Genomic DNA, 25,649 nt, shown 5'->3' with positions numbered 1-25,649 from the left:
GTTTCCATGGAGCTTCTAAATCTTTCATCCAGTATGTTTTAAATATCTTTGTCTCTCTTCTCCACTACCTGCCCTTCAGGGATTCCATTTAGCCCTATACTAGGGGGTTTAAAGTTTTGATGTTGATGGTCTTTTTATGTTTTCAAGTCATTTGTTACTGTGTGTTTCATTTATGTTAGTTTCAACTTCTATTCCTTCTAGTTCAATAATCTTCTCTTCTGCAATGTTTAATCCACTGCCTTCTTCCATTTCAGAATGTAAATCAGAGTTCTTATCTACAGAATTTGATATTTAAAAAATCTTCAACCTCCCCATTTAATTAAAATACAATTATACTAGCTGCTCTAATGTCCTTTTCTTCTATTTCCAACATGTCTGTCAATTTCAACTAGATTATTAGATTCTTCATTATGTGTCATGTTTTCCTGCTTCTTTGGCTGCTTGATATTCTTTTATTTTTATTTATTTTTTTTGGGGGGGTGGGGGATGGAGTTTCGCTCCCATTGCCCAGGCTGGAGTGCAATGGTGTGATCTCAGCTCACTGCAACCTCCACCTCCCAGGTACACAAGCGATTCTCCTGTCTCAGCCTCCCAAGTAGCTCAGATTACAGGCATGCACCATCATGCCTGGCTAATTTTTTTGTATTTAGTAGAGATGGGGTTTCACCATGCTAGTCAGGCTGGTCATGAACTCCTGACCTCAGGTGATCCATCTGGCTGCTTGATATTCTAAGATTTGATGCTGGAACTTTGGTGTCAATGCTCAGAAGTGCCCAAAGACACCACTCAACCTCAGTGTCTATGCACACCCAAGCTTTTGCAGCAGGACAGGTAGAGCAGAGATGAGTGTGCTACAACATGCTGGTAGAGGGTACCCCAATTGTGCCTGGGGATTTCCTATTCCTCATGGAAAAATGTGTCTTCCTTAATTTTTCCCATAAGAACCACCCTACTTCATGCCCTGTCTCTCTGTCCACACAAACACCAGGACAGTCCTCTCACCAGTCTCAAACACCCAATGGATTGACAAAGGTGCAAATATGATTCAATGGAGAAGGCATTCTCTTGTCAACAAATTGTGTAGAAACAACTGGACATGCATATCCCCAAAGGAAAAAAATTCACCTGAACCTCAATACTAACTCAAAAACTAACTCAAAATGGATTATGCAACTAAATATAAACTATAAAACTAGAAAAAGTATAGCAGAAAATATAAGACAAAATCTTCATGACACAGAGTTAGGCAAAGTGTTCTTTATTATCAATAAACACAAACCATTAAAGAAAACATTGATAAATTCGACTTTATAAAAATTAAAAGTTTTTGCTCAACAGTATTAAGAGAACAAATATAAGCTGCAGTTTGGGAGAAAAACAGTGGAAATCACCAATATGACAAAGGGCATGTGTGATAGTTACTTGTACTTGTCACTGTGACCGAGCACCAGGGTGCCAGGACATTTGGTCAAACATGATTCTGGTTGTGTTCCAGAGAGTCTTTCAGATACGATTAACATTGGGATGGGCAGACTAAGTGAAGCAGATTGCCCTCCTTAATAGGGGTGGGCCTCATGCAATCAATCAAGGGCCAGGAGAGAATTAAGAGGCCTAATGGGAAACAAATGCTTTCCTGGATATCCAGCTTTCCTTCCATCTTGGGAATTTCAGCCTCCATAATCTCAGAAGCAAATTCATGTATATATATACACACACATATACATTTCATAGGTATGTGGCTAAGATTGTATTTTTACAAGTTCAGCCATGAGATGATTGGTGAAGCCAGCCAATGAATAAGGGTGTGTTCTATTATACGATTCAGTCTTCTTTTGTAAATGATTGAAGTTCTGCATTTGAAGTAGGAGGATAGGAGGGAGCAAGTCCACCTAGGATGATAACAGCTGAATTTCTCAACATACACTTCAGAGCCGTAGGGGTCAACTTAGAGACCCAAAAATCTCACCCATAATCCTGCCCCTAAACACCAGGGCTAGGGAACACTGTGGCCCTCAGGTGATTTTCTTTAGCCAGGTCTGGGAGCCACACGATGGCAGAGGGAGCAGGAAACACTATGCAAATAGAGGCCAGGACAGCAGGGAGGGCCTGTTCATGATAGAACCCAGGTAAAACTATCTTCAGAAAGTGAGTGTGGAGAAAAATAGATCATGCCTGAGACCTGGTGGATTAGAGCACTGGCTACTGGGGAATTGAAAGGAAGGGGCTTCACCGTGCAGAGGACCAGAGGTGCCAATCTTGGAAACACAGAATTGCTGGGAGATGGAGAGGCACGGACCATGGAAGTATCCTCTGGAGACTCATGGTGAAGAGCACAAATGAATGAAGTAACTGGCAGAAATTAAGAGGTCCTGGTAGAACAAAATAGAATCCCACAATGAGAACATACACCATGTATGTCCCCCAAGGAAGACAATATCTCCTAAAAACTCCAGAAAAATCATTTTGGACAAGCACCTTATATCTAGTAATGCGATTCATGTATCAAGACCGTGAGAAAAGATTATTAAACATGCTAAACTCAGCGAGACCTGATTCCCTCATGAGGACTCTGTTAAGGATGAGTACCACTCAGCAAGTGATGACTGTGACATTCACTTTTGAATAGCTCATGAGCGTTAATATATTTCATTGTGGATCTAAACCAAAAACCAAGGTAGGGGCAAGATGATAATCACAGAATGTCACCGGTATATGTTTAGGTTCAAATACTATTATGAGAAGTGGCAGGTAAAGGAGGTAGGAAAAAGAAAACACATCATGTAATTGACTGTTGTATGGAAATATTTGATGCTGAAAGTTATAATTTAAAACTATAAACCAAATATTAGAAGTGTGTCTAGTTCAAAGGGAGGAAAACCATCGAAAACATTTTTAGTGCAATATTTAACATGAGCTATACAACCCTTCCTAAATGCCAAAGGCACACACAGACACACACACAGACACACACACACACACACACTCACACTCACGAAGAATACAAATGACTAGAACCAAGAAATGTAAATACATTCTGCTACGTGTGGTAAACATAGCCTACAATGTGGAAGAGATTAGAAAATAAACATGGAAATGAAATGTTTTTATTAATTCGCATCAGTACCCACCAAAACCAATCAGCATAATCAAATATTATAACACTGAATGTAAAAAACAATCCAAAAGTCCCGAGTGATAGGCAAAAGGTTTTAATTGTATAGATTAAAATTAACTTCAGACAAAAATTAAAACTCAGGCAGAGAATGTTTTCTTCTTTTTGCAACAGCAGACACTAGTAAAAACAAAGGCACAGTAAAAATTGAGACCCAAAATTTCCAGCGTAGAGATATGAATATCATAATAGACACAGGGAGGGAGGATTAATAAATGATAAAATGTTTAGAGGATGATCATTAGAATACAGGATATTTATACTCTTGAAAACCGCTTTCCCAAGTACTTCATTATAAGTAGGGTGTCTCTAAAAGGGACAGATCTCCTAGACCCCTCCTTAACCAAGTAACCAGTCCTGATATCATAATGGTGATGGACAAACTAGACCTTCTCTGCCCGCAGATGGGCTGAGGTTGGAAACTCACAGCATTGTCTCTGCAGTGTTCCCGGCAAAACGTTTAGGCTGAATTTAATCATGAAGACATTTTCAGACAACTTCAGAATGTAGATCATTGAGCCAGACAGCTGACCTGTCCTCTATAAACAAGTCCATGTCACCACCATCCATGACAACAACAAAAAGATGAGGAAATATTTGGGGTTCAAAATAACTAAAGAAATGCAGCTACATTATCTTTTTACTTTTTTTGAACCCAAAATATCTCTTCTCCTTTTTGTTGTGTGATTTGTGGTGATATGGACTATGTGAAGGAGACAGGTCAGTTGTCCTGCTGAGTGTTCTACATTCTGCAGTTGTCTGGTGATTACCTCCTATGAAACTCAGGCTAAGCGTTTTCTGCAAGAACATGGCATTGTTCATATTCTGCACCGGCAGAGTCCTGGGTGACATGTTGTTTCCTGCCAGCGGCTCCTGACTCCTGTTCTCTACAGGATGGAATTGAGAGGAGCAGGGCTAAGGCCTCTCAATGCTGTTTGTCCATCTAGCTATGGTCTTCCTAAGTAATGACACCAATTGGAGGCTGAAGGACTGTGGCTTCTCTAACCAAAGGAGCCTAGCGGGTTAACAATTGTCAAGAGCAGTTGGTGGTTCTGAAATACAATCCTCAGCCAAGGATCCCTCCTGTGTTACAGATGGATCAGCTAAAACAAGCCAACACTGAAGACACAAAGAATGAGGTTAGGTTCATTGAAACCAGGGTAACACCTTTGGATGAGCTAAACACAAAGATGACACTGACCTTGAGCAGGCATAGAAGCTCAGAGACATGCCTGCAAAATGAAATCCCTGAGGAATTTTGTAGCTACCCAGAGATACGTGGTTCAAATTAAAATGTCTGACTGATCGCTTCCGGCATGTGCTGCACAGTTATGTGAACGTGTCACACCTAACGTGGGTCCACTGTCTTCAGACTGAGCACAGGTTGCCACTGGCATGCTCTGAGAATAGGAATAGAGCCATGCCCACTGACCCATCCTATGTCTGGGCTTCCAAATGGAACTATAGTTTCATTCAAATCTTCACGTGCCTATAGGTCCTGCCTGCAGGAATGACATCTCTCGGCTTAGTAAGGGCTGCTTATTGTGGGAATATGACTTCCATCTGGAACACCACGTGGAGACTTGTCACCGTCAAAGTAAAAAACCTATTGTCCACGTAAAGGGCGAAGCTGATGTGCTGTTCCTCAAATGAGTAAAACACACTTCTGTAGTGCTGGAATGAGTCAGGTAGTTCAAAGTACATTGACGGAGTCGAATAACATCTATCCAGTGAGTCCTGTAAGACTTCAGGCTCCTCCACTTCCATCAGCACGCCGTTAAGCCTGGAAAATGAGACAAAACTAAAGAAGCAGCCAGGGAAAATCAGACACCACAGAGCCCCACTAGATTTCAGAAGTAACATAAGGAAGTGGTTAGAAAAGAAAAAGGATAGATCCATTAATGAGGTAAAAAAAAAAAAAAATTATTGCCTTTATGTTGGGATAGAACAGGGCCAGGTAGAAAACAATGAAAGAGAAAGACAGAGAGAGAGAGACAGAGACAGAGAGAAAGTGAGCTAGTGAATTGGCCAGGTGACATACTGGTAAGGGAGTAAAAGGACACTCTGAGTTAGTACCCTCATGACACACAGCAAACTGTGATCATGAAAAGAGTGAGCTCAATAGTTTTCCATAAAATATGCTCAAAATTCGATGCAGTGGCCATGAGAGTACAGCTTTTGAAGTATGGTCAACCTATGGTACGTTAGTAAATGATAAGGGGAGGAAGAAATGGAAACCTGAACATCTACTGCAATGAAAACCAACAGCAATGACAGTAGGAGTAATTCAGCCTTCGTTGAAAACATGAAATCAACCACACTCTGGTTTCCTTGAATCTGTTGCCTCCAGGTGTTAACACAGAATTAAGCATCCACAATTGCTGAAAGTTACCTGGGGCATGGTGGGTTTTGATCTTCTTCCCCTTCTTTTCTTCCCCTTCTTCTTTTCTTCTTGGATCTTCTTCCCCTTCTTTTCTTCCCCTTCCCCTTCTTTTCAATTTCTGCAATAAATTCAGACATGGACAGACACATTAAGCTGATTCCCCTACACACATAACAATCCACTGTCTAATCCTCACACAGGGACCTCAGGCTCCTCAGCATAAGAATAGGACACTGTGAGAGATATATTTCAGGAGGCCTGAAGGCTGGTCATGATAGAAATTCCTCGGTTTTTCTCCCAGAAACTGTGGGTAAAATGTCCCTATTCTAGTAGATCGTTATCCCAATATCATTTGTCCCAAGTTTGTGCAAACAGTTATGCCATATTTTTCCAATCAATTTAAAGCAAATACCCTCAAATGATTTCTAGGAGAAAAACTGCAATATTTAGCCCTGTCTCATCAAATACTCAGATTGTTCATGGTTGTGAGGACTTCAGACACTGAAATTAGAGTGAAAAAGGAAATCTACAAACCCTTGAGTCAAAATCATAGTTCTCTGAATTTGTCACATCTGCCCAGGTCCAATGTCATGAGAGTAGAATCAGAGTGCCACAGGCATGGCCTGAGACTAGGAAGAGAGCCATGCTCACTGACCCATCCCATGTCTGGGCTTCCAGGTAGAACTAGAGTTTCATTCAACCTACATGTGCCTATAGGTCCTCACTGCAGCAATGACATCTCTCAGCTCAGTAATGGCCACTTGGAGCAGGAATATGATCTTTATATGGAAGACTCAGTGGATCCTTATCACCTTCATAGAAAGGTACTCACCTCCCACGTCAAGAGAAAAGCCAACATGCTTTTCCTCCAATGCATAAAAGGAACTTCCATAGGGCTGGCAGGAGTCAGGCTGTTCAAGACAACTGGAAGGAGTTGAATAACATCTATCCACTGAGTCCTGCAAGACTTCAGGCTCTACTACCTCCAGCAGCTCCCTGCTGAGCCTGGAGAAGGAGGAAAAAGTAAAGAATAAGCCAGGGGAAATCAGACACAACAGAGCCCCAACTAGGTTTCATGGGTAGCATAAGGAAGTGGTTAAAAAAGTAAAAGGATAGATCCATTAATGAGGTAACAAATTATTGCCTTCATGTTGGGACAGAACAGGGCCAAATGGAATAGAATGAAAGAGAAAGACAGATAGACACACACACACACACACACACACACACACAGAGAGAGAGAGAGAGAGAACGAGCTCAGTGAATTGTCCAGGTGACACACTGATGAGGGAGTAACAGGACACTCTGAGTTAGTGCCCTCAGGACACACAGCATACAGTGATCATGAAAAGACTGTGCTCAATAATTTTCCATAAAATGTGCTCAAGTTTCCATGCAGTCGTCATGAGAATACAGTTTTTGAAGTCTGGTCCACCTACAGTAGGTTAGTAAATGATAAGGGGAGGAAGAAATGGAAACCTAAATATCTACTGCAATGAAAACCAACAGCAATGTTAGTAGGAATAATTCAGGCTTGGTTGAAAAGATGTAATCGATAATGTCAGCCCGCTCTGTTTTCCCTGAACCAGGAGTCTCCAGATGTCAACACAGAAGTAGCTGTTCACAATTGCTCAGTTACCTGGGGCATGGTGGGCCTTGGTCTTCTTCCTCTTCTTGGTCCTTTTTAATTCCTGCAATACATTCAGACAGGGACAGACAAAATAAGCCAATTCACCTACACCCATAACAGTCCACTGTCTAATCCCCACACAGGGATCTCAGGCTCCTCAGCATGAGAACAGGACAATGTGAGAGATATACTTCAGGAGGCCTGAAAGCTGGTCATGATATTCTTTGGTTTGCATCTCAGAACCAAGGGTGAAATATCCCTATTCTGGTAGATCGTTATCCCAAAATCATTTATCCCAAGTTTGTGCAAACAGTTATGCCTTATTGTTCCCATCAGTTCAAAGAAAATGCCCCAGATGATTTCTAGGAGGAAAACTGCAGTATTCAGCCCTGTCTCATCAAATGCCCAGCTGGTTCACGGATGCAACAATTTTAGACACTGAAATTAGAATGAAGGAGGAAATCTACAAACCCTTGAGTCCAAATCATAGTTCTGTGAATTTTTTACATCTGCCTGGGTCCAATGTGCTGAGAGCGGGCTCAGGTTGCCACAGGCATGGCTGGAGACTAGGAATAGAGCCTTGCTCACTGACCCATTTCATGTCTAGGCTTCCAGCTGAGACTACAGTTTCATTACAACCTATATGCGCCCATAGGTCCTGCCTGCGGCAATGACATCGCTCGGGTCAGTAAGGGCCACTTGGAATAGGAATATCACCCCTATCTGGAAGACCAGGTGGAGGCTTATCACCTTCATAGTAAGGTACTCACTGTCCACGTCAAGAGCCAAGCCAAGGTACTGTTCCTCCAATGAGTAAACAGCACTGCTGTAGGGCTGGCCTAAGTCAGGCAGTTCAAGATAACCTGAAGGAGTCGAATAACATCTATCCAGTGAGTCCTGCAAGACTTCAGGCCCTTTCTCATCCAGCAGCTCCCTGCTGAGCCTGGAAAAGTAGGAAAAAGTAAAGAATAAGCCAGGGGGGAATCAGAAACCACACAGCCCCAGCTAGATTTCATGGCTAACATAAGGAACTGTTTAAAAAGAAAAAGGACAGATCCATTAATGAGGTAATGAATTATTGCCTTTATGTTGGGATAGACCAGGGCCAGGTAGAAAAGAATGAAAGAGAAAGACAGGGAGAGGGAGAGAGAGAGAGAGGAGAAAGTGAGCTCAGCGAATTGGCTGGGTGACACACTGATGAAGGGGTCAAACGACACTCTGAGTTAGTGCCCTCGGGACACACAGCGAACAGTGATCATGAAAACAGTGGGCTCAATAATTTTCCATAAACTTGCTCAAGATTCCATGCAGTTGCCATACAGCCTTTGAGGTATGGTCAACCTATAGTAAGTTAGTAAATGATAAGGGGAGGAAGAAATGGAAACCTAAACATCTACTGCAATGAAAACCAACAGCAATGTCAGTAGGAGTAATTCAACCTTCGTTGAAAACATGAAATTGAACACACTCTTGTTTTCCCTGGACGTGGCATCTCCAGGTGTCAACACAGAATGAAGCATCCATAATTGCTCAAAGTTACCTGGGGCATGATGGGTCTTGGTCTTCTTCCACTTCTTGGTACTTTTCAATTTCTGCAATAAGTTCAGACATGGACAGACATATTAAGCTGGTTCTCCTACACACATAACAATCCACTGTCTAATCCTCACACAGGGACTTCAGGCTCCTCAGCATGAGAATAGGACACTGTGAGAGATATTCTTCAGGAGGCCTGAAGGCTGATCACGATAGAGATTCCTTGGTTTTTGTCCCAGAAACTGTGGGTAAAATTCCCTATTCTGGTAGATCGTTATCCCAATATCATTTGTCCCAAGTTTGTGCAAATGGTTATGCCATATTTTTCCAATCGATTTAAAGCAAATGCCCCCAAATGGTTGCTGGGAGAAAAACTGCACTATTCAGCCCTGTCTCATCAAATACTCAGATTGTTCATGGTAGCGAGGATTTTAGACGCTGAAATTAGAGTGAAGGATGAAATCTACAAGATCTACAAAATTGAGACAAAATCAGAGTTGTGTGAATTTGTCACATCTGCCCGGATCCAACATCTTGAGAGTAGGATTAGGGTGCCACAGGCATGGCCTGAGACTAGGAAGAGAGCCCTGCTCACTGACCCATCCCTTGTCTGGGCTTCCAAGTGGAACTAGAGTTTCATTCAACCTACATGTGCCTATAGGTCCTCCCTGTGGCAATGACGTCTCTCAGCTCAGTAAGGGCCACTTGCAGTAGGAATATGACCCTAACCAGAAGACTCAGTGGATCCTTATCACCTTCATAGAAAGGTACTCACCATCCATGTCAACAGCCAAGCCAACACTCTGTTGCTCCAATACGTAAAAGGCACTTCTGTAGGGTTGGCATGAGTCAGTCAGTCCAAGATAAACTGAAGGAGTTGAATAACATCTATCCAGTGAGTCCTGCAAGACTTCAGGCTCTACTACCTCCAGCAGCTCCCTGCTGAGCCTGGAAAAGTGGGAAAAAGTAAAGAATAAGCCAGGGGGAATCAGAAACCACACAGCCCCAGCTAGATTTCATGGCTAACGTAAGGAAGAGTTTGAAAAGAAAAAGGACAGATCCATTAATGAGGTAACAAATTATTGCCTTTATGTTGGGATAGACAAGGGCCAGGTAGAAAAGGATGAAAGAGAAAGACACACACACACACACACACACACACACACACACACACACACACACACACAGAGTGAGCTCAGTGAATTGGCCAGGTGACACACTGATGAGGGAGTCAAAGGACACTCTGTATTTGTGCTCTCAGGACACACAGTGAACAGTGATCATGAAAAGCATGTCCTCTATAATTTTGCATAAAATTTGCTCAAGTTTCCCTGCAGTCACCATGAGAATACAGCATTTGAGGTATGGTCAACCTTCACTAGGTTAGTAAATGATAAGGGTAGGAAGAAATGGAAACCTAAACATTTACTCTAATGAGAACCAAAAATCAATGTTAGTAGGCATAATTCAGACTTGTCTGTCAAGATGAAATTATTATTTTCAGCACGTACTGTTTTCCCTGGACTTGGCATCTCCAGGTGTCAACATCAAATTAACTGTCCACAATTTCTCAAACTCGCCTGGGACCTGTTGCCTCTTGGTCCTCCTTTTTCACTTGATCCCACCGATGTCCTGCAAATAAATGCAGATGGGGCCTCTTACATTAAGCAGTTCTTCCTTGCACACGGAAACATTCCTCTGTCCAATCCTAACACAGGGACATCAGTCTTGTCAGTGTGAGAACAGGAGACTTTGAGAGAAATATTCCAGTAGGCCTGAGGTCAAGTCTTGAGAAAACTGGCTTGAGTTCTTTCATGAGCCTTGGGCAAAATTACCCTGTTTTGGAATGTTATCTTCCCTATGTGCTCTGTCCTAGGTTTGTGTACACAAATGAGCAATTTTTTCCCCAATAAATTGTAGGCAAATAGTTCTAACACCTCATAGGAGAGATACTTCAATATTAAGCTTTCTCTCATCAAATACCCAGAATTTGATAGTTTATGAGATTGTGGACACAGAGATTTGATGAAGGGGTGCAATGTACCAGCTCTTGAGTCAAAATGAAACTTGGTTCTACACAGAAGCATCAGCTATTATGGCTTTTGTGGGTGAAAAGTCAGCCATTTATCTAGAAAACATACCAGGAACATGACGGACAGATGAGCTAAAACAAGCAAACTTAGAAGACACAGAAAATGGGGATAAATTCAGTGAAACATGGGTCACATCTTTCACTGAGATGTAGACAAGGGTGACACTGGCCTTGGGCAGGTAAAGAACCACACAGACATGCTTTGGGAACAAAACTCATAAGGAATTTTGTAGCTGGCAAGAGACATTTAATTCAGATGAGCTGATCTGACGGACAACTCCTGGGCATGTGCTGCATAGTTTGGTGTGAGTTTGCCACACCTGCCTTGAGTTCAATGTCGTGACAGTCAGTCCAGGTTGGCACGGGCATGGCCTGAGACTAGGAAGAGAGCAAAGCTCACTGACCCACCCCATGCCTGTGCTTCAGACTCGACTCCAGAGTGACTGAAATCTACATTGATATATAGGTTTAGCCCGCAGTGATGGCAACTCTCAGCCCAACCAGGGGCACAAGGCCCGAAGATTATGGGGTCTACCTGGGCCATGAACTGGAGCTTTATCACCTTCACAATGGAGTACTCACTGCCTATGTCAACAGCCATGCAGACTTGCTGTTCCTCTAATGAGTGAAATGTGCTGCTGTAAGACTGGTACGAGGCCAACATTTCGGGAGGCATTGAGAGAGTCGAATAACCTTCATCCCAGGACTCCTGGGGGACTTCCTCCTCTTCAGACTCCTGCAGATTCCTGATGAGCCAGGCAGGACAGGGATGATAGAAGATTTAACCAACAGACATTAGACAACAAAACCTCCCAGATGATCTGATGGGAGACAGAATGGAGTGGTCACAGAAACCAAAGGCATTTTTCCTTCAAGAGAAATAAAACTATCCTTCTAAATGCAGGGTGGAGGGTGACTGCTCTGGGGACAGAGCAAAAATGGGCAGCATGTGCTCAGTACATTTGCCACGGATGAGCCAACTCAGGGCACCCAGACTCTCCCTGTAAACTACCATCATGACTTGCAGCACAGAGAACTGACACAGGGCTTCAACTACTTTGCATAAATTGGGTTGAATTTTACATGCAGCATTCAAGTGAAGAGAGTTCTTGATGCAGTGCAGACACAGATCTTGTGTATTAAGGGCCCCATTTTCCCAATATTTTGATATAATATATTTACTTTTTCAATTTCTTGTCTTGCAAAAATACTAGCCAACATACTACCAACAAATAGGAAGAAAGCATATATACACCTCTCCCTGGATTTAAACACATGGGAGAGAATAGGCAACACCAAGAAATCCCTGTTTGAGGGTCTGGAGTGGACTTCCAGCAAACTCCAAAAGACCTGAAGCTGAGGGACCTGACTGTTAGAAGGAAAACTAACACACAGAAAGGAATAGCATCAACATCAACAAAAAAGACATCCACCCCAAAACCCCATCTGTAGGTCGCCATCATCAAAGACCAAGGGTAGATAAAACCACAAAGGTGGGGAGAAACCAGAGCACAAAAGCTGAAAATTCCAAAAACCTGACATCCCTTCTCCTCCAAAGGATCGCAGCTCCTCGCCAGCAATGGAACAAAGCAGGATGGAGAATGACTTTGATGAGCTGACAGAAGTAGGCTTCAGAAAGTCGGTAATAACAAACTTCTCTGAGCTAAAGGAGGATGTGCGAACTCATCGCAAGGAAGCTAAAAACCTTGAAAAAAGATTAGACGAATGGCTAACCAGAATGAACAGTGTAGAGAAGACCTTAAATGACCTGATGGAGCGGAAAACCATGGCGCGAGAACTACGTGATGCATGCACAAGCTTCAGTAGCCAATTCGATCAAGTGCAAGAAACGGTATCAGTGATTCAAGATCAAATTAGTGAAATGAAGCGAGAAGAGAAGTTTAGAGAAAAAAGAGTAAAAAGAAATGAACAAGCCTCCAATAAATATGGGACTATGTGGAAAGACCAAATCTACGTTTGATTGGTGTACTGAAAGTGACGGGGAGAATGGAACCAAGCTGGGAAACATTCTTCAGGATATTATCCAGGAGGACTTCCCCAACCTAGCAAGGAAGGCCAACATTCAAATTCAGGAAACACAGAGAACACCATAAAGATACTCCTCGAGAAGAGCAACCCCAAAACACGTAATTGTCAGATTCACCAAGGTTGAAATGAAGGAAAAAATGCTAAGGGCAGCCAGAGAGAAAGGTCGGATTACCCACAAAGGGAAGCCCATCAGACTAGCAGCAGATCTCTTGGCACAAACCCTACAAGCCAGAAGAGAGTGGGAGCAATATTCAACATTCTTTTTTTTTCCATATGTATAGTTTTCCTTTATTATTTTTTGTGTGTATGTATATATATATATTTTTTAATACTTTAAGTCTTAGGGTACATGTGCACAACGTGCAGGTTAGTTACATATGTATACATGTCCACATTGGTGTGCTTCACCCATTAACTCATCATTTAACATTAGGTATATCTCCTAATGCTACCCCTCCTCCCTACCCCCACCCTACAACAGGCCCCAGTGTGTGATGTTCCCCTTTCTGTGTCCATGTGTTCTCATTGTTCAATTCCCACCTGTGAGTAAGAACATGCGATATTTGGTTTTTTGTCCTTGCAATAGTTTGCTGAGAATGATGGTTTCCAGCTTCATCCATGCCCCTACAAAGGACATGAACTCATCATTTTTTATAGCTGCATAGTATTCCATGGTGTATATGTGCCATATTTTCTTAATCCAGTCTATCATTGCTGGATATTTGGCTTGGTTCCAAGTCTTTGCTATTGTGAATAGTGCCGCAATAAACATATGTGTGCATGTGTCTTTACAGCAGCATGATTTATAATCCTTTGGGTATACACCCAGTAATGGGATGGCTGGGTCAAATGGTATTTCTAGTTCTAGATCCCTGAGGAATTGCCACACTGCCTTCCACAATCGTTGAACTAGTTTACAGTCCCACCAACAGTGTAAAAGTGTTCCTATTTCTCCACATCCTCTCCAGCATCTTCAACATTCTTAAAGAAAAGAATTTTCAACCCAGAATTTCATATCCAGCCAAACTAAGCTTCATAAGTGAAGGAGAAATAAATCCTTTACAGAGAAGCAAATGCTGAGAGATTTTGTCACCACCAGGCCTGCCTTACAAGAGCTCCTAAAGGAAGCACTAAACATGGAAAGGAACAACCGGTACCAGCCACTGCAAAAACATGCCAAACTGTAAAGACCACTGATGCTAGGAAGAAACTGCATCAACTAACGGGCGAAATAACCAGCTAACATCATAACGACAGGATCAAATTCACACATAACAATATTAACCTTAAATGTAAATGGGCTAAATGCCCCAGTTAAAAAAACACAGAATGGCAAATTGGATAAAGAGTCAAGACCCATCAGTGTGCTGTACTCAGGAAACCCATCTCACATGCAGAGACACACATAGGCTCAAAATAAAGGGATGGAGGAAGATCTACCAAGCAAATGGAAAACAAAAAAAGGCAGGGGTTGCAATCCTAGTCTCTGATAAAACAGACTTTAAACCAACAAAGATCAAAAGAGACAAAGAAGGCCACTACATAATGGTAAAGGGATCAATTCAACAAGAAGAGTTAACTATCCTAAATATATATGCACCCTATACAGGAGCACCCAGATTCATAAAGCAAGTCCTGAGAGACCTACAAAGAGATTTAGACTCCACACAATCATCATGGGAGACTTTAACACCCCACTGTCAATATTAGACAGATCAATGAGACAGAAGCTTAACAAGGATATCCAGGACTTGAACTCAGCTCTCCACCAAGCAGACCTCAAAGACATCTACAGAACTCTCCACCCCAAATCAACAGAATATACATTCTTCTCAGCACCACATCACACTTATTCCAAAATTGACCACATAGTTGGAGGTAAAGCACTCGTCAGCAAATGTAAAAGAATGGAAATCACAACAAACTGTCAGACCACAGTGCAATCAAATTAGAACTCAGGATTAAGAAACTCACTCAAAACCACACAACTACATGGAAACTGAACAACCTGCTCCTGAATGACTACTGGGAAAATAACAAAATGAAGGCAGAGATAAAGATGTTCTTCGAAACCAATGAGAACAAAGACACAACATACCAGAATCTCTGGGACACATTTAAAGCAATGTGTAGAGGGAAAATTATAGCACTAAATGCCCACAAGAGAAAGCAGAAAAGATCTAAAATTGACACCCTAACATCACAATTAAAATAACTAGAGAAGCAAAGCAAACAAATTCAAAAGCTAGCAGAAGACAAGAAGTAACTAAGATCAGAGCAGAACTAAAGGAGATAGAGACACAAAAAACCCTTCAAAAAATCAATGAATCCAGGGCTGGTTTTTTGAAAAGATCAATAAGAAAACCCTGTTTGGCTAGTTCACCTGGCTCATCTGATGGCAAGTTCCTATCTTGAGAGGACTATGAAATTAAAACCAATACAAGTGCCACAAATAACATACAACATTGTAAATCAGCACAATTTGTAGCTGGGTGAATGGAAGCAATAGTTCTATTCATCACTTCCTCATTTTCCCTAAATTTACCATCTCCAGATGTCACTACTGAATTAACAGCCAACAATTCCACAACATTACCTGGGAGACACTGGCCCTTTTTCTTCCTCTTCCTCATCATCACTTTCATTTTCTGTAAATAAATTCAGAGAAGCAGGTCACATTAAGCAATTCATACTTCACATATGAACAAATCACTGTCCAGTCACAGCACAAGGACATAACTATTCTCAGTGCAAGAATAAGGATTCTGACAGGAATATTCTAGGGTGTCCTAGATTAACTTTGGTGAGAATTAGATGACCCTGCTTTCCAGACCCACAGGCCAAAATCTCCCTCTACGTGTAGACCATAATGCCATATTCCCTGCCTGAGTCAAAGTTAAACAAAATTTTTTCCCCAAAAAAATCTCCAAAAATTGGTCAAACAATTTTCTAAGACTGTTGCTGCAATACGGACTTATATCACCAGGTAACATGGACATTAAATGTTTAGAGGCATCTATACATGAAACATGACTGACAGATAAATTTGAACAACTCTTGCTTTAAAAAGAATCTGTGGTTTGGGAGGCCAAGACAGGTGAATCATTTGAGGTCATGAGTTCAGGACTGCCCTGGCCAATATGGGGAAACCCTGTCTCTACTAAAAATACAAAAATTAGCCAGATGTGATGTTGTGCACCTGTGGTCCCAGCAACTCAGGAGGCTGAGGCAGGAGAATCACTTGAATCTGGGAGGCAGAGGTTGCACCAAGCCAAGATGGTGCCACTGCACTCCAGCCTGGGTGACAGAGCAAGACTCCATCGCAAAAAAAAAAAAAAAAAAAAAATCCACGATGCTACAAAGAAACATTGGATCAGCCATTGCATTGACAGGGTGGAAAACCAGGGTCCAGCCTTGCTTTATGGAAATATATCAGCAAAGTAAAGAAGAAAAGTTTCCGTCCTGATTTCAGGGTGACTGTGCAGCTAAGCAAGCTGACTTAAAGGAGATCCAGATGAAAGCTGAGAGCAGTGAAGCCTGGGGAACAATATTTCCAAATACAAAGGCAAGGCTGCCAGCTTCCTTAAACAGGCATAGAAACTCCATGGACATTGTTCAGGGACAGATGACTTAATCACAGATGACAAGAGATACTGAATCGAAGCTAGGAGGCCTGACAGATACTGCCTGTGCACCTCCTGCACTCAGGTGACTATGAGATTGTCACACTTGCCTGGGGTTGAGTAACTTGATACTGGGGACTGGCAGACAAAGGCATGACATTAGCTGAGAAGGACAAAAAAACTCCCTGATATCTGTTTAGAAACCCATCATAGTTTTTTATTCAAATGAATTTGTGTTTATAGAGCCTGTCTTCAGAGTTTATCTTCCTCAGCCTAGAGAGAGGTATGAGACACAAGGAAAACAGAGGCTACCTGGAATAATGTGTACAGCATCCTCCCATTCAACATGAGAGGATGAGCCAATGAGAGTTGAGTCGACTTTGTCTTCCTCAAATGTGATTTTGGTTTTCCTGTGTGGCTGGTTGGAGTCATAAGGGCCATGGCTATTTGAACAAGTGATGGCACATTCCTCCAGTGAGTCCTCAGGGACTTCCTTTTCTTCAGCCTTCTGCATCTCCCTGATGAGCCAGGTGGGACAGAGTTGACAGAAGATTAAACACAGAGGGATTGGACCCCAGGGAGTCCTAGCTGGTTTTGACAGGCGGCATTAAGAGAGTGGTCCCAGAAAGCAAAATGGAGGTTCCCATTAAGAGGGAACATGCAATCCTGTTCTCTCTGCAACAGAGCATGGCTGCCATGGGAAACAGAGAGGAAGAGAGCAGCTGGGTTCATTGCACTGGACAGATAGGAGCTGAGGAGGATGAAGACTCAGCTATCCCTGTACAGTGCAGACATGACACTCGGCACACATAGAGAAACATGACAGCTGCCGCACCCTGTGTCTAAGCTGGGTTATATTTCACATACTGTGGCCAAGCGAATGCGGGTTTTTGGCCCATCATAGATGCCAGAGAGGGTGTGCCTCCTAGATATTCCTCATATGTTACCATCCATTAATTGTTCCTGAGTATTCAGTGTCACCTGGGGGCAGACGATTTCTGCACTTTCTCAGCCACCTCAACTTGAACATCTTCATCGTCATCGTTGTCATTTTCTGTAAATACAGAAGTGTTCATTCAGATATTTCCCACTTCACAGTCTGCAAGCACAGTCAGCTCAATGTGCAACAGAGACATGAACATCTAGGCATGGGTCACCGTTCAACTGAAAACTCTCATGTTTCATCTTTAACAGAATGCCCTGGCATGGTTTCCTGATCCATCAGGCAATGCATTTCTGATGTGGAGGGCCACCATCAAGATGTGGCCAAATATTGAAAAGACCTTTCGCTTCCCATATCACTGGAGGCTTGTGTAGCCTCTCTCTGGACGTTGGCAGCTGTCTCCCCAATCCTGCCAGATCTGATTCCCAGGCACGGGCTTGGTGTCCTGTCACAGTTCGCATTTCAAACCTAATTCTTTCTCTTAGAAGCAGACAAACTTGTCCCACAGTCCTCTATGCATCAGAAGATTTCAAGCCTCCAAGTGGCTTCTGCTGTGTTATTCAGGGACATTCTATCCATGGGGAGTGCTCCAATCTGAAGCACTTCCTACCACAAAACGCCCCCACATCAAGTGCCTTCTCCAACATCACACGGCGAGGGGCTTCATCTCATTTTGGAAAGCAGTTGTAAGTGTTCCCACATTTGAATGCTTCAGACCCTTGCAAGAGACAATTTGCCACGGAGAGAGAGAAACTCAGGAAGGACAAGTCATTCACTCTCTGACAGTTACTAAGAACATTGCTGAAAAGACAGCCTGGGAACCTTCATTCTTAGTCCAGAGCTCTTTTCACTCTAACAAGCCTGCTCCCATCGCAGCCTCCTTCCTGTCCTTTAAAACTAGACAGATGCTGCCTCTTACTCCAAAGACCACCTTCCATCAAGGGAGGAGGGACACTTGCAATACTGTGACCTCCAAACCCATGGGTTTCCCATCTCCGTTCTTACCCAGGAAGTCCTGGTCATGTCATGGCCACATAGGTGTAGCAGGAAAAAACCCCACTGATACAACTGTCATTGTGAAAGTATGGAGGTCTGGAGCCTCTCATAAGCCTGGGGTTTTGGGTCATCAGGGCCTATGGCCACCTTACCTGGGCTGAGCTTTTGGACAAGTTGCTGTGCCAGTCTACACCCCTCAGCCAGCTGTTCTTGGAGGTCCTGCCCCTGGGACTTGTCCGGCTCATCCGGAGTGAGGAGGGCCTGGAGATGCTCATGCAATGAGCGGGAGGCATCTCTCCCTTCCCGTAACTTCTCCTTTAACTGGGTCAGCTCTCGTTCCTGAGAGTGAACCAGGACTTTATATTGCCTAAGGTGAGACGGTAGAGAAAATTTAAGAGTAGAAAGGGTTGAGTGATCCGTTCAAATATTGCAACAGAGACTTCTGAGACAATGTCCTCAAGGAGACCTTCAAGCAGAAGGTCAGCACATGTTGAAAGGAATGTCTGTGGCCAAGAGAAAGAAAAGAAAATGGTTTACAGGCTTCCTCTGTATCAGAGAGGGCTCCTGCAAGATCCTTGATGATGTTCCATTCATCTTTCCCTTCTGTAAACAAAAGTAGGTGTCTTCCTAATTCCGTTTCAAAAAGACATCCTTTCAGTTCCTCACTCTGGCCATGGACATTTCCATGTGAAAATACATATAGTGCATCTTGCGGCCACTAGATACAAAGCCATGTACAGAAATGAGGCCAGATGCAGATGGGGCGAATTGAAAAGACGAAAGAAGAAAAGAATGACAGGGTCGAGAAGGCAACATTGATTGAGTGAAAGAATGAGAAGCCGCAGTCAGTCACGAGGTGATTCTCACTAAGGGTAAGTGGGGTGGTGATGGCACACTATTTTGAGTATACTGAATGCTGCTGTGTGGTTCACACTCCTTTGGTTAATTTTGTGTTATGTAAATTTCACATCAACAATTACTTGTTTGAAAAAGAGAAAACAAGGCTCTGAGAAACAACTGCAACCCATACATTTTTATTATACTTCTTCTCTGCTTGATAAATACTTGTGTGTTGCGAGCCTGCCATGGCAATTCCTGCCCTTCCCCTGGCCCAGCTTCGTTCTTACTTCTCCCCACCGAGCTGTTGTACTTCAGAGATTTACACACCTGCCCCCCTGCCTGCCCCCATGGGGTCCCCTCACCTGAGCGCCTCAGCTTGCTTGAGCTGCTCCGCAAGCTTCTCCTCCTTGAACTGTCGTCGCTCATTCCTCAGCATAGATTTTATGAGGTCTTCGCACTCTTCATATTCTGAGAAAAGACAGACACGCCTGCCTCAGTGGAAGGCTGGACATGCTGCTGTGGTCATTGCCTATAGGGCAGGAGCCAGGTCCACCCCAAGGACAAAACTCTCCCCAGTACCAGGGTCTAGACAGGGATTTCCACATCTTTACTCTTCAGTCTCCTGACTTTCTGGCATCTGATCCTCCAAAATTTAGAGATGAAGAAAGAGAACCTCAAGGGCACATCAAGGAAGTTGACAAGATGATTCAACCACAACGAAGTGGAGTCAGAATTCACAGTCCCTGAGGTCTGACTCTGAATGCGGGGCCACTTTCCCAAGCCTTGCAGTCTCTCCTCTAAAACACTGCACTGGGGCATGAAGTAGTGATTTCTTGTACAGTCGGGAAGGCCCCTAGGACTATGGGACTGATGGTTTCCCTTTTACTGGGAATTTCAAGGACAAGTATGCAAAAGATTTTTAAAATCTTTGATTTTTAAATCATATCTTCAGTTATGATTTTAAGAATCATATCTGAAGCATAAAGAGTGACACATAACACCATAAGGCCATGAAGGAAATATGCCCAAATGCTAATAAAGTTTGTGTTAATTTAGAAACAGCAGAATGAAGAACTAATAGATAGTGTTTACTCTGTGCCAATAAATGTTCTAGGAGATTGACAAGAAATAGCTCATGTAATTCATTGCAGCAATTTACAGAGGTAGGTATTATTGTAGTACCCTCTGAACAGGTGAGGAAACTGAGAGACAGACAAGACAAGCAACTTGGATGGAGCCCAGGAGACAGGCCCACGGTCTCTGCTCTGTACACTGCACTGCTATCTCCACACATTCTCGGGTGCGATCTTTCTTCCTCTTTAGCAACAAGACTCTGTGCCCCAGGAAGCAGGACTTCACTCTCACCAAGCTACTCTCTGCTTTTTATTCTTATTTTTATTTATCATCGTTATTATTATTATGATTATTTTTACCAGTCTTGCCCTGTCGCCCAGGCTGGAGTGCAATGGCAAAATCTTGGCTCACTGCAACCTCAGCCTCCTGGGTTCAAAGGATTCTCCTGCCTCAGCCTCCTGAGCAGGGGTGATTAGAGTCACCTGCCACCACGCCCATCTACTTTTTGTATTTTTAGTGGAGATGGGGTTTCTCCATGTTGCCCAGGCTGGTCTCAAACTCCTGACCTCATGATCTGCCCGCCTCAGCCTCCCAAAGTGCTGGGATTACAGGAGTGAGCCACCATGCACGGCCCCTACTCCCTGCTCTTGATGCTGTCACTTATAGACAGCACAGGTTCTATTAGGAGTAGACTCCTCTTGAAGCCCCTCAGAGCAGGTACTGGCTACTATCACCAAGTTTCCCTCAGAGTCACTAGAACAGAGCTTTGCCTGTTGGGCCTCAACAGAAACTTGAACTGAATAAAAGTTCACTAGTCTCAGACATTTAGAACAACAGACTAGATGTTATTTGTCTGCAGGATCTTATATGGTACAGAGAGGATTCTTGAAAACACGATTGAGCCTCTTGGAGAAAACAGGTCATTCTGTGCCTGTGTCAGAAATCAATAAATGGCAGTTTAACTCTAGTCCCACCCCCACCTGATTGCAAACATGGAAAGTTGCTACTTTGGTACCTCTGTCTTCCAACTTTGACAAAATGTTAAAATACCCATTTCTGTTTTCCTAGAAGTACAGGAAGGATGAAATTATTTTTGATGGAGAGAGTATTTAGTGTCTCAGAGAGAAGACAGGACATCATTCATCACTTTCGTGATGGTGAGCCTATAGATCTTACTGTATTTCTTCTGTCCCTTGGCCAGGAAGCCGGCCAGTTGAGTTACAAAACATTTCTCTTGGAGGTTTCTGAACTGCTGTTTCTTCTCTGCCAGCTGGGGGCGCAATTTCTCATTGATTTCTAGAATGTTCATCTCTGCCTTCTCGCTGGACAAAGGGCCGGCTGATACCACCATGCTGACGTTTGTGGCAGAAGAGGTGGAGTCAGGGACTGGGGAGAAGAAACCCAAACATATGATGGGTTAAAAACTGGTGAAATCAAATAGGTTTAATCAGGACTGAGGGATGTCAGTAACTGAAATTCTTAACTTACTGTTGTGAAAAATGTGATCACTCCCCACAGCACTTTAGGATCCTTCACCACAAAAACAAGGTTCGAGGTGCCTGAACTCAGAGCTGAAAGCACTGCCAGTAGCTCAGACTCTGATAAGAGTGAGGTAGAATGTGGCCAGCGTGCCAGGTAACCGTCTGCAGTTGCAATAACAGAATTAGAAGGTGGGGGTGTCACGGAATCTTAGGAGCCCTGCATTCCAATTGCCCAGGCTTTGCTGAAACACAGGCACCCTAGTCTCACCTGAGGGTCACCACCAATGGGGATCATTCCTTCAGCATTCACTCTCAGTATTCGTGTACCCTTGTGACAATGCCACAGACCCGTGTCTTTCCCAATACATCTAAGCATATTCCTCACTGTTTATTTCTTGTCTGTACAACATCATCAAGGCAGAAACAGTTTCCCAACAGGTTATATTTTCTTAATGGTAGTCATGAAGTCATAAATAAAAAAATGGAATCATTTAGTATGTTCTCTTGTTTTGACTTTTTTTTTTTTTTTTTTTTGAGACAGAGTCTCACTCTGTCGCCCAGGCTGGAGTGCAGTGACGCGATCTAGGCTCACTGCAAGCTCTGCCTCCCAGGTTCACGCTATTCTCCTGCCTCGGACTCCCAAGTAGCTGGGAATACAGGCGCCCGCCACCACGCCTGGCTAATTTTTCTTTTCTTTTCTTTTTTTTTTTTTTTTGTATTTTTAGTAGAGATGGGGTTTCACTGTGTTAGCCAGGATGGTCTCGATCTCCTGACCTCGTGATCTGCCGCCTCGGCCTCCCAAAGTGCTGGGATTACAGGCGTGAGCCACCGCACCTGGTTGACTTCTCTTTACTCAGGTGGGTATATATGCCACTCATTTGTTTGATTGTGTTTTTCCCTTGTTTCATTTTGTTTTGGCCAAGTAATATCCTATTGATTGTATGATTATCACACAATTTGATATCCATTTTTCTGATGGGAGACAGGTTTACTTGATAACTATGGGCATAAGTAACTATGAATATTCTCATACAATTATTTCTATGAAGATACATACTTGTTTTCCTGGGTATCTATAGCTAGGGATGGAGTTGCTTGGTGAATGGGTAGAAAATGTTGGACAGAGTTTTGCAAAGTATTTGTATTGTTTTACATTTCTATGAAAGATGTAGGCCATTTCCAGTTGCTCTACATTCCCACACACTTAATATTTTCAGTCTTTTAAACTATGCCAGGTGTGTAGAGATATCCTAAAATTTGGTTTTCTCATGCCTAATGTTCATTTAGATATCTTCTTATGGAAAATATCTTCTCAAATTTTTATATTCATTGATATACTGGGCTGTTTGTCAATTTCTTTGTAATAGGAGTTCTTTATATATTTTGAATGAGTCCATTTATACATAAATATTTTTTGCTGTATTATATAGCAAATAATTGTTCCTGGTCTAGAGATAGCGTTTAAGTTGTTAAACAACAACATAATAAGGAGAAGCTTTTTAAAAATGAAGTGCAATTCGCTTGATTTCTTATTGTGGTGAGTGCTACAGTATCTAGTCTAAGAAATATTTTCCTGTGTCAAGTTCATGAAACTATTTCCTATTTTTCCTTTACAAGGTTTCTAATTTTAACTTTCACATCTTAAGTTAATTTCAATATATGATGGAGAGTGGTTAATATTAACTTTTTAAAACAACAAATATTATTTCACTCAAAATCGTTTTACTTGAAAGTCTTTCATTTCCCCAATGAAGGGCATTGGTGTCTTTGTTTTTAAAACATTTAGAAGCGGCGGTGCGAGCATGTTCTCACTCATGGGTGGGAATTGAACAATGAGAACACTTGGACACAGGGCGGGGAACATCACACACCAGGGCCTGTCATGGGGTGAGGGCTGGGGCAGGGATAGCATTAGGATATATACCTAATGTAAATGACGAGTTAATGGGTGCAGCAAAGCAACATGGCACACGTATATATATATATATATAATATATATATACACGTGTATATATATATTATATATATACACATATATACATGTATACACATATATATTATATACACACACACGAATATATATATACGTGTATATACATACGTGTATATATATAATACGTGTATATACATAATATTCAATATATATAACACGTGTATATATATTTTATATATATATAATTTTCTTTTTTAAGTGGCGGAGCGAGGGCTACTGCACAGCTAGCAGAGTCGTGGCGAGGAGGACAGCACCTGCGTCGAGCTCTCCGCCTCCCCCACCCACCAGCCCAGGCGGCCCCAGCAGCAGCGACCAGAGGAGCCCCTGCAGCAACGCAACGGCCAGGTGGACACCTCCATCTACAGCCTCGTGGCGGACGGGACCTGTTAGGACACGGCCATTGTGGGCAACAAGGACCCACCTTCCATCTGGGTCGCCGTCCCAGGGAAAACCTTCCTCAACATCACGCCAGCTGAGGTTGGTGTCCTGGTTGGCAAAGACTGGTCAAGCTTTGTCATGAATGGGCTGACACTGGGGGGCCAGAAATATACTGTGGTCCTGGATTCACTGCTGCAGGATGGGGAATTGACCACGGATCTTCGTATGAAGAGCATCGGTGGAGCCCCCACCTTCAACGTCATTGTCACCATGACTGCCAAGATGCTAGGCCTGCTGATGGGCAAAGAAGGTATCCATGGCAATTTCATCAACAAGTAATGTTATGAAATGGCCTCCCACCTTCAGCGTTCCCAGTACTGACCTCCTTTGTTCCTTCCACTCCACCGCTCCCCATAGCTTTGCCCGCCTTTCCTTCACATACACACACCATTTTAATTTCAGGAGTCATTACCCCACACACCTTATTGCTGCCAAAACCACATGGGCTGGGGGCCAGGGATAGATGGACAGACACCTTCCCCCACCCATACCCCTCCTGTGTGTGGCTGGAAAACTTTTTTGTTTTGATGGATTTTTTATGAATAAAAAAGATTCTACTAAAAAAAATCAATAACTGTACATATGTGGGCATTGTTTGAATCTGTATTCTTTTACTTTGATATATTTATGAATACTTACACCATTACTACTGTTTTTAAACTACTGTAGCTTTAAAATCAGGTTTGAAATCTAGCAGAGTAAGTCCTCCAACTTATTGCTTCTTCAAGACCGACTTGCTTATTCTAGGTTCTTTGATTTTCAAATACATTTTGAAACTAGCTTTCAAATTTCTCTAAAATCTCCTACTAGAAATATTAATCAGAATTGTGTTGATGTAATATGCTAACAAAATTGAGTCTTCCAATCAATGAACATGATATATATTTATTTAGCCTTCTTTAATTTTTCTCACCAATTGCTTTTAGGGGCCTTGTACCTGCTTCATTGCATGTATTGTTAAGCATGTAATGATTCTGGCTATTAATCTCTATTATGTTTTATTGAATTTCATTTTCTAGCTGCTAATTGCTAGTATGGAGAAATTAAGATGATGAAATCAACTTTATAAAGGCATAATTTCGGTACAACAGACTGCACCACTTTAAAATGTGTAATTCAATGCACGTTTACAAATGGATACACTAACGGAACTACTGCCACAACCAAGATAGAGGAAATTCCCTATGCCCCAAAGTTTCTTGTACCCGTTTGCAATTCATCAGCCTTTCAACCCTCAGCCCCAAGGAGCCACTGTCACTTCAGGTCCCTTTGCATTTTTAACCATTTTCTATAAATGAAATGATACTTGTGTTCTTTTGTGTCTGCCTTCTTTCATGCATCAATGTAATTTTAAAATCCATCTGTAATGTCTTGTAAATACTGAGTAGTATTCCTTCGT

At 42.5% G+C, this 25,649-nt stretch overlaps 1 protein-coding gene and 1 pseudogene across 2 annotated transcripts; one reads left to right on the top strand and one right to left on the bottom strand.

The window, feature by feature from the left end:
* Positions 1-1,242: 1,242 nt before the first annotated feature.
* Positions 1,243-24,321, bottom strand: LOC107973016 (neuroblastoma breakpoint family member 15). 2 transcript variants are annotated; one of them, XM_063815111.1, is made up of 17 exons: positions 24,234-24,321; positions 21,515-21,981; positions 19,627-19,732; positions 18,577-18,791; positions 17,467-17,539; positions 16,798-17,003; positions 15,459-15,510; positions 13,403-13,486; positions 11,396-11,559; positions 10,302-10,353; positions 9,497-9,669; positions 8,726-8,777; positions 7,956-8,128; positions 7,195-7,246; positions 6,388-6,560; positions 5,565-5,673; positions 1,243-4,955 (listed from the first exon to the last, which is right to left on the bottom strand). In XM_063815111.1, the coding sequence occupies exons 2-17, from the start codon at positions 21,687-21,689 to the stop codon at positions 4,712-4,714; spliced, it is 2,103 nt and encodes a 700-aa protein (XP_063671181.1). In that variant the 5' UTR covers positions 21,690-21,981; positions 24,234-24,321; the 3' UTR covers positions 1,243-4,711. The 2 variants fall into 2 exon arrangements, with proteins under 2 accessions (XP_063671181.1, XP_063671180.1); XM_063815110.1 differs by lacking the exons at positions 10,302-10,353; positions 11,396-11,559; positions 13,403-13,486.
* On the top strand, positions 21,956-24,571 carry LOC104002021 (profilin-1-like; annotated as a pseudogene).
* Positions 24,572-25,649: the final 1,078 nt, after the last annotated feature.

The sequence above is a fragment of the Pan troglodytes genome, chromosome 1 (genome assembly GCF_028858775.2).
Source record: "Pan troglodytes isolate AG18354 chromosome 1, NHGRI_mPanTro3-v2.0_pri, whole genome shotgun sequence".
Classification (NCBI taxonomy): Eukaryota; Metazoa; Chordata; class Mammalia; order Primates; family Hominidae; genus Pan; species Pan troglodytes.
Note: the sequence above shows the minus strand (reverse complement) of the source record. Positions and strands in the feature narration are given on the sequence as shown.

Excerpts from the sequence above, each read along its gene's own strand:
- LOC107973016 (XM_063815111.1), bottom strand. The coding sequence starts at position 21,689 with ATGGTGGTATCAGCCGGCCCTTTGTCCAGCGAGAAGGCAGAGATGAAC. Across the intron at positions 9,670-10,301 it reads CAAGAGGCAACAGGTCCCAG|GCTCAGCAGGGAGCTGCTGG; the intron begins GCGAGTTTGAGA and ends CCACTTTTCCAG. Across the intron at positions 8,778-9,496 it reads CTTGGCTGTTGACATGGATG|AAATTGAAAAGTACCAAGAA; the intron begins GTGAGTACCTTT and ends AACTTATTGCAG.